Source organism: Chinchilla lanigera, unplaced genomic scaffold, assembly GCF_000276665.1.
Source record: "Chinchilla lanigera isolate Chin_1 unplaced genomic scaffold, ChiLan1.0 scaffold00074, whole genome shotgun sequence".
Lineage (NCBI taxonomy): Eukaryota > Metazoa > Chordata > Mammalia > Rodentia > Chinchillidae > Chinchilla > Chinchilla lanigera.
The window spans coordinates 10291996-10301862 of record NW_004955475.1 but is presented as its reverse complement, the minus strand read 5'-3'; the positions used below and the strand labels follow the sequence as shown (position 1 = coordinate 10301862).

Below are 9867 nucleotides of genomic sequence, written 5' to 3'. Positions count from 1 at the left end.
TCTTCTATTTCTTTGCTGAAAGAAACTGTTAATGAGTCTTTGATTGATCAATATTACATGTCTCTGTTTTCAAGAGAAACCACTTTGAAGATATCAATATATAATACAACAAGCATTGTTAATTTCCTACCACTTTGTTTGTAACTCTATTGTCTGTACTCTTCTTTTGCTATTTTGTAAAAGGTTATCTGTCTGTTAATGTTTTCCTCCTTTTATTTTGAAAATAAAATAAAAAGTATGAATTTCTGATTACTCCTGCATGTTTTATCAAAAATGCTGTCATTCCACCATTGAATTGCTTTTACATCTTTGTCAAAAATTAGTTGACCATGCTTCTGTTCGTCTATTTCTGTTTACTTTTTCACTGATCTGTATTTCTTTCCATCATCTACTACCATACTATCTTGATTACTATAACTACATACTGAATCATGAAATAATATAGGGTAATTATTACTACTTTAGTCATCTTTATCAAAATACTTCAGCTAATCTAGTTCCTATGCCTTTTAATATAAATTTTTAATAAGTCTTGTCTATATCTAAAAAGAAGTCATGCTGGGATATTTATAAACTTATGTTAATCCTATGTATCATTTTCAGAATTTCTACGTTTACTATGATATATTTCCATTTCATGAGTTTGATATGTCATTACATTTTGTAGTTTTAATCAGATAAATCCTATATTCTATTTATTCATAAGCATGTTTAGTCACTTTAATGATATTAAAATTGAAATTTCAGTTTAAACATGTTCTTTTTATTATATAGATATATAATTGATGTATATTCACAATGTATCCTGTTTGTAAAACTCATTTATTAGGTCTACAATTTTTTGTAAGTTCCTTATGATTTTCAGTGTCTTGAGGTTTTCAGATGATTTTGCCACCCTCAGATAAGGCCTTTCATTGCTTCCTTTCTGATTTGTATACCTTCTATGTATTTTTATTGCCATAATGTACTGGCCAGCACTTTTTGTACCATTGTAAATAAGAGTGGACATCTGTGCTTTGTTTCAGTTTTTTTTTTGTTTGTTTGATTTTAGTATCACTATTTATTATGTTTGGTATCTCTTTAGCTTCTGGCCAGTGACTTTATTTTATTTATTTATTTTTATTAGTACATATTTGTAGTAGATAATGGATACATTCATTGTGGGGATTTGGTACACTTACATGACATATTTTAATTCTCTTTATCCCTCCCCCATTTCTAGATCCTGTTTGTGCTTTTAAGAGAAAATAGTTCAGTCTTTCACCATTAAGCATATTGTTAACTGTGGGGTTTTTTTTTTACATGTTCTTTAGGAGGTTGAGGACATTCCACTCCATTCTTAACTTGATGACAGTTTTTCATCATGAATGTCTGTTTGATTTTGTCAGCTGCCTTTTCTTTATCAATTGATATGATTATATGATTTCTCTTTTTTGCCTTTTAAAATGGTTGATTATAGTGATTGATCGTCAATGTTGAGCTATCATTACATCCTTGAAATAACTCCACTTGGTCATGGTATTTAATTATGTTTTAAGATTTGCTGAATTCTATTTACTAATATTTTAAAGGATCTTTGTATCTTTACTAGTGGAGGATATTGGCCTGTAGGTTTCTCTTTTTGTATAGGCATACCTTCACTGTACTTTATTGCCCTTCTCACATGTTACATTTTTAATAAATTAAATGTTTGCGGGAATCTTATGTTGTTGTAGTCTATCAAAGCTATTTTTCCAACAGATCAGGTGATTCTTAGCAATTTTAGCAATCATGTAATTTTTTTCAGTACTGGGGATTGAATCCAGGGCCTTTGCATGCTTTATTCCCAACCATTTGTTTCTTTTTTTAATTTTGAGATTAGGTCTTGCTAAGTTACTCAGGCTGGGCTTGAACTTGGAATCCTCCTTCTTCAGCCTCCCAGTGTGCTGGTATTATATGTACAACCATACATATGCACAACCATACACATACAACCATACACATTATATGCACAACCATACACATGCACAACCATACACATCGATAATGTGTTTTAAAGTACATACATTAATTTTTAAAGACATAATGCTATTGCTCACTTAATAGGAGACATTATAATATAAAGATAGTTTTTATATGCACTGAGAAGCCAAAAGAATTGTGTAACTCATTTTACTCTGATATTCACTTTATTTCAGAGATCTGGACCCAAACATGCAATATCTCTGAGCTATGCATATATGCTTTTTTTCAGAGGAAAAAGTCATTATAAAATAAGTTTGGAAGTCTTCCATAGAATTACTGAATTGATGTTAATTTTTCTTCAAACATTTGATAGAATTCTTTAAAGAGACCATCTGGGTTCTAGATTTTTTCAGCTTTCTCTTATTTTTATTGTGGTAAGATATTGGTAACATAAAATTTAATAGGTAAAATTTGGCTTCATTAACTCCATGGGACCCCTCCAACGAAATATGAGAAAATATTTGCAACTCATATAACTGATGTGTCTATTATCCAAAATATTATGCAAAGAGCTCACTACTCCATGAGAAGACAAACAACTCAAATGAAAATGGGCCAAGGATCCAGACATTTTTCCAAACAATATATACCAATGGCCAGTAAGTGCATGAAAGGATTAGTTATTAGATAATGCAAATCAAAAGCATAATGAAGAAAAATTCACACTCACCATTATAGTCCTCCTACTTTTGTTCTTTTTAAGATTGTCTTAGCTCTTCTGGACACTCTGCATTTTTATATTTTAATGTCAGCTTGTTGGTTTCTGTAGAGAAATCAGGTGATAATTTAATAGGTCTTCTATTGACTCTTTTGATCAATTTGGGAATTATTGCAATTTTAATAAACTCAGTCTTGTAATACAGGAACATTTCTTTTTTTTTTTTTTTGGTTTTTTGGTTTTTCTCCGGTACCAGGAACCGAACTCACGACCTTGCGCTTGCCAGGCAGGCGCTTTGCCGCTGAGCTAAATCCCTGGGCCCAGGAACATTTCTTTAGATATTCTTTAATTTCTTTCAACAATGTTTTGAGGTTTTCAGTATATAAGTCTTGCTTTTATCATTTTCATTATTGCTAGCTATTATATTCTTTTTGATGATTTTGTGAATTAAATTATTTTCTTAACTTCACTTTTGGATTGCTCACTATAGTATATAGAGGTATAGCTGAGTTTTCAAATACTGATATTTGCATGTTATTAATCAAAAATTTTTTTTTGTACCGGGACTCAAATTCAGGACCTTGCCCTTGTCAGGCAGGTGCTTATGCCACTGAGCTATATCCCTGACCCACAAATACTGATATTTGCTACAACTTTGCTAAACTTATTTTTAAAATAGGTTTTTAATGTATTCCTTAGTTTTCATATTATCTGCAAATAGATTGTTTTTATATATTCTTTTCCAATCTTTATGACTTTTATATTTTTTGTTTCTGAATTGCCTGGCAAGAATATCCACTAAAATATTGAATAGAAGTAGCAAGAACAAATGTACCTTTCATGTTTCTTGTTTTAGGGTAGAGCTTTCAACATTTTACAATTAAGTATGTTATTCTCTGCGTCTTTCTCACAGGTACTGTTGATTAGGTTAAGGATGCTCCCTTCATTCTTAGTGTTTTGAGAATTGTACAGCCATTTCTGGTAACAGTTTGACATTACTTGATAAAGTTGATAAAATTGAACTTGGGCATACCTAATCACTCAGCAACTTCACTCTTAGTTGTACTGTGGAGAAAGCTCTAGCATTTGTGTACTAGAAATGCACAGAATGTTCATATTAGGATTATTCATAATAGTTGGGTTGGAAAGAACTCAAATATAGTACGAAGGTTGAACAGGTAAGTAAATTGTGATATATTCATTCACGGGAATTATGTATAGTAGCTATCCTCAAAGTCTGACATGTATAAGGATTACTTCGCCTGTTAAAACACAGTTTGCTTATTTATTAAATTAGAAAATAGGCACTAAAACATATTTAAATGGAAAATTTTCATAATGCAAATTGTGTTAGTTAACTTCTCATTACTGTAACAAATACCTGAGATAAATCAGGTTCAGAAAAGGAGAGGTTTGACTCACAGATTTAGAAATTCCAGTCCATGGTCAGTTGACCAATTGCTTTTGGGCCTGTTGCAGGTAGTACATGTTGAGATCATGTGGTACAGGAGGCCTATTCACCTCATGGAAATGGAGAAGGAGGGGAGAGGGAGAGGAAGAAAAGAGAGAGAGAGAGACAAGGGTACAAATATCTTCTTCGAGATTATCTTCCCACTCATGTAACTTCATGCAACTAGGCTCCACCTCTACCACTCCTCACATATGGACCTTTAGGGGACATTTCATATCCAAACTATAGCATTTTGTAAACTGTATATCTTTTCTCAAGACAAGGTTTCAGTGGGTAGTCCAGGGTGGCCTTAAATTCACTATGTAGCCAAGGCTTTGAATTCACAGCAGGGACCCTGCCTCAACCACCTGCGTATTGGGATTACAAATGCGTTCCACCATGCCCAACTCTATCTTTGTTTTTTATACTTGTGTGTGTCTATGTATATGATACATTTAACATTTTAAAAATGGTTATATTATCTTTGAAAGTTTCAAGAAACCAGTGTAATAACATTCAAGCCCAGGATAGACTGAGCTTCAAGGGAGGCAATATATTATAGTAGAAGGATAATATTCTTTAGATTCAAATAGACCTGAATTCATATTTCAGGTCTATATTTATCCATGTGATCATGGATAATTACTTAGGTCCATGTGGGCCTCAGACTACTCATCACATACTACCTTGCATATTTGTTATACCTGAGGCCTGTTTCTCAATAACTGCTGGTACAAAGAAAAAAAAGCAAACAAATATCTGGGGAAGAGTGAGAAACATCAGTGGGGAAAGTTATAAAGAAGACAAAGATGTTGATGTTAGTCATTTATGACTTCTGAAGGTATAGTTTCAGAAGGCAGAGGAAATGGACAACGCGGTGCAAATGTTTGTAGAAGCAATGACATGATAATATAATGGAACCAAAGTGTTCACTCTTTGGAGGTGCTGAGTTATGAAATATAAGAGAAAAATAGAAAAACTTATGAGAGAATGGTAGACTTAAGAAAACAGATCCTGCCAAAATCTGTTCTGAAGATACATGGGAGGTGAAATTAGTATATGTAGTCACTATAGGAAAGTTGTTTAATATGGTTTGCTGTGTGTCCTCGAAAGGTACATGTGTTAGAGGATTGCTTCACAGGACAAGGCACTACTGGTTAATGGTAGAATTTTTGAAGTGGTACTTAATGGGAGTTTTAGGTCATTGGAGATATGTCTTTAAAAGGGACTGTGGGACTCTAGTCTCTTCCTCCTTCTATCTCTCTCTTGTGTCCTGGTCAAGAGGTGAACTGGCTGTCTCTGCCATGTGCTCATCATGATGTACTGCCTTGCCACTGGCTCCAAAGCAACAGGGTAAACCAACCATGAAATTAAACCTTCAAAACTATGAGCAAAGCAAACCTTTCTTCTCATTAAGTTGATTATCTCAGATATTTGGTTATAGTAACAGAAAGTTGATCAACACAATGGTAATGCAATAGTCAAAATTGGTAACATTAGTTCATTCTTTGTATTAGTGTTGTCTGTATTTGCCAGCCTTTTAAATACCAATGCTTACTTTCCCTAACTTTTTATTTTTAAGGCATCTCACACATGAATAGCTATAATTATTTGCAGAATGAGGATCCAATGAGTATAGTGTTTATGTAGAGGCTAATTGACATTGTAGAGAAAAGAGTTCTGTTTTGTAGGCCTAGGCTGCACTTTTAATCTTAACCACTTATTTAAAGATGTACCCTGAGATGCAAAAGTGGAGCCAGGTAAGAGAACACAGAGGACTTAGGGCCAGCAAGCAATGGCTTGGAAACATCATTCTGAGAATATTATTATTAATAGTAGACATGACAGGCATATCCTAATATTTTATTTAACTGTTATTTTCAAAGACCCTTGTTTATTAAACTATCAAGACAAAATCCTAACTGAAATTTGGGGTTTCACTTAGCAATAATATGGCCTAAGAATTACACAGTTAAAGTATTGATCTTGCCATTAATGTTCATCACTCAAAGCTGGGTGTGGTGGTGCATCACTCAAAGCTGGGTGTGGTGGCGCACATTCGTTGGGAGTTTGAGACCAGCCTGGGCTATAAAGTAAGCTCAAGGCCAGTCTGAACTGCATAGAGAGACCCTGTCTCAAAAAGACAAAAAAAAGTGAACTCCATAGAAATGTTTACATGTTCTTTTCCTCATATTATCTTATTTAGATGGAATAAAATATGGGAAAATATCCTAAGAGATAGACCAGATGTTATTATGTTTTTTTTTATAATTTTTATATCCTTTGATCCAGAACCAGCATGCTGTGGTTGAATAAAGCATGCAATTATGTGAAAATTGTCTTTCAAATCCCAGTTATAATGTAATTGCGACTTCTTTGTTTAAAATAGGAACATTTAAATCCAGCTGGGCTTTTCTTAAAGATGAGTCTCCTTTTGAAAAACAGGGCGACTAATGAAGAACTTCTTGAAGGTATCATCTCTGTGTGTGAAGAGCACCCTATTTTGAAATATCACCACGAATTTGTTGAAGATAAGATCTTTTGTAGTACACTAACAATAGGTGTAATTTGGTGGTAGCTGAGAAAGAAACTGATCACATAGGAAAGAGCTTATCAACCAAGAGGAAAGAGAAGAAAGAATAGCAGCAAATTTAAACGGTGGTTAAAGAAATGGAGCCGAACAAAAGCAATCAGTTTTCTTTTAGTCCAGAAGAGAATTACAGCTGCCCAACCTTTCTGAATTTACCACCATAAAGAAAGATTATCTTTTTTTTTTTGAGGGAGTCAAGCCATTTTATTGAGTGGCTTGGAAGTGGGGGGTTAGAAGTGCTGAGGAGAACATTGGTATATAAATCCTCAACAAAGCTGGGGTTTCCCCAGCCTTGCAGTTGCTGAAGAAGGATTATTTATTGATGGAGAAAGCCTTTCTAATACTATGCTTTTTATAATTATATGCATAAACATTGCCCTTTTTTTTTTTTATAATTCTCTGGGGGACTAGAATGTACATAGCACAAAATTACCATACTGGTATATAGATTTCTGTCATCTGACTAGTCACTCACTTAACTTTCTTATACTTCTATTTCATCATCTTTAAGACATATCATGCTAGGAGTGGTGCTGCATGCCTGTAAGCGCAACTACTCAGGAAGCTGAGGCAGCAAGATCATGTGTTTAAGACTAGGCTGGGCAACTTCGTGAGACCCTGTCTCAAAATGAAATTTAAAACAGGGCTGGGGATGGAGCTCATTTCTCAGGGTTCATTTCTCAGTACTGCAAAAACAAAACTAAAAAGAGATATAATAATAATATCTAATTAATTGTGCTGTTTTGAGAAACTTATAAGAGAATGTATGTAAAGCATTTAGTATATGGTTTGTGTATGGTGGGCAGTACATGTTTCTTATGATTATTATAGCTGTTATTAGTACTGACATGTACATACAGTTAATGAGGCAAAATCTATGACCACAGGCCTGTAGCAGTATTGCAATGTTGCTTAGTAATTTTAGAAATGACACTAAACTCATTTAATGTGTAAATGCCTGAGTAGGTCAGTAATCCTTAAGAGCTGCATTATTTATACTATATGAGTTAGTATAATTACTGATTACTCAATAAATATTAACAATTTGTAATAATTAGAACAATAATCAAATTTGGCAGTAGCCCTAAACCTAGTGCTAATTTAGTATTGCTAAACTTTTTTGTTTAGCAAAAAATTTAGAATTTTAGCCAATCACTTAAGAGATCTCAGAGCCTCTAATGTTCAGAAGACTCTTCATTTTTAGGTTGAGAATATCACCTCAGCATACATAGGTTGAAAATTGTTAGGAACCAGGGAGACAATTCCCCTTTTTTGCATTAGGAGAATAAACAAACCAAATAACCTATTAAAGGAATAGGCTTACTAAAACATACAGTGTAGAAAAACCAGACATTATCAGAGTTACCAAGTTTAAGATGATTAGTTTTAGGCTAGAGTTTAAAGTGAAATTATTCTTTATCCCTAGGTTGTTTTTATTGTACTCAGACAAGACACTCTCGCTACTCAGAATAACAAAGTTTAATCTCAAATTAGGAGACTTGCCTGAAATGCAAGATTTTTTATATTTTAAGACAGTGCAATTGACTTTTATTGACTTTAATTTTTGAAAGAATGCATAAAATTTCATTGTGTAGGTTTTTTTCATTATTAAGATGCTAGGATGGAACCTAGAGCCTTGCACTTCCTAGATAAGTACTCCACCACTGAGCTATATTCCCAGCTCAAGTCTGTGCATTTATTTACTAGCAAAAGTGCTTTATTCTTTGAATGACTAACCTAATTACTGGCATTAGAGTTTTACTGTTTTTTAAATGACAGAAGAAGCAAAAGTTAAAAATACTAAACTTTTTACTATGAAAAGATATTATATGCTCATCAAAGAAATGTTTGGAATGTACTAAAAATACCCATACTTGGCCAGGGAGGAGGGCCCCCGGTGCCTGGGAAGCTGTGAGGCAGGGAGCGCCAGCCTTCGGGCTGGCCCCCAGCCTCGCAGGCGCCCACGGCAGCCTGTGCTGGTGTGCGCCGGCCCTCAGGCCAGCCGCCGCCACACAATTCAGAACTATCATGGCACAGAGAAGCAATGACACAATTGGTCCACCACGCACTGCCTGTGCAGGCCTGCCCGTGGACGTGCATGAATAATTCCGACATGCAGAAACCCCTGGGAATACATGCCGCACGATGGGGCACTCTTGCTCCTGCCGTTGAGAACCAGAAAGGTCCAGAGTCAGTTAAGGAGCAGCTGCTGAACAAAGACTCAGAGAACATGAGAGTCCAGACTAAGCCTGAAGTGTCAGAGGTCTAGTGCACTGGTGTCATGAGAGCCATTTGGAAGCTGTAAACCAGGAGGACCTTGTGCAATACCTGGGGAGATCCCCTGGAAGCCATTCTTCCCCTGACAGTACAGGCTGTGGTGGAGGAGTGTGTGGAAGTCCAGGCAGGTCTGCAATGAGATTCCTGCTGCCTGTGCTGACGGTTGGGGAGAGGACACTAACTGGTTGTGGGGTCCCAATGCGATGGGAGGCTGGAGACAAAAAGCTACAAAAAATGGCTTTTGCCCCAGATGGCTCATTTGAGATGTTAGTAAGAATTGCCTCCTCAGTATTCTATAACTGTGACGAGGAGGCCAAGGAGAGAACACAAAGAGACTGAGAAAAAGCAGCAGCTTTTGCTGCAGCACTAAGAGAAACAGACCCTAAGTCTGATTCCCAGGGCCCCAAGAAGAACTTGATGACTGCATTCATCTGCTACCACTATTAAAAGTCAGGCCACCTCAAGAGGAACTGCCCTAAGAAGCCCCCTCGGCCATGTCCTGAATGCAAAGCTGACCACTGGAGATCGGTCTGCCCTCTGAAGAAGAAGCTGCAGAACTCAGACCCATCCTACCAGCTGGTCCAACAGGAATGAAGGGGCCCAGGGCATACTCTGCCTCCTCCCTCTGGCCAGACTGTCATCTCCATGGAGGAGCCCCAGGTAATCATGACTATGGAGGAACAAGAAAATAGCCTGTTGCTAGACACAGGTGCAAGTCTCTCGGTCCTTCTTTTCAGTCCTGGCCTTCCTTCCAGCCGTCACACCTCAGTGAAAGGAGTCATTGGTGAGGAGGTAATCTGCTATGTTTCACAACCCTTAGGCTGTAACTACTTGCTAGATCCTTCTTGCGTATCTCTGTCTCCTGAGAAACCACTTCTAAGATACCAC

At 36.0% G+C, this 9867-nt stretch overlaps 1 protein-coding gene across 1 annotated transcript in view; it reads left to right on the top strand.

The window, feature by feature from the left end:
* Tex11 (testis expressed 11) overlaps positions 1-9867 on the top strand; it is a gene marked incomplete at its 5' end in the record, with an annotated part of 374380 nt that overhangs the window by 130225 nt on the left and 234288 nt on the right. Inside the window, 1 exon segment of the mRNA XM_005401706.1 lies at positions 6502-6583. Within this exon segment, the coding sequence (XP_005401763.1) occupies positions 6502-6583 (82 nt within the window).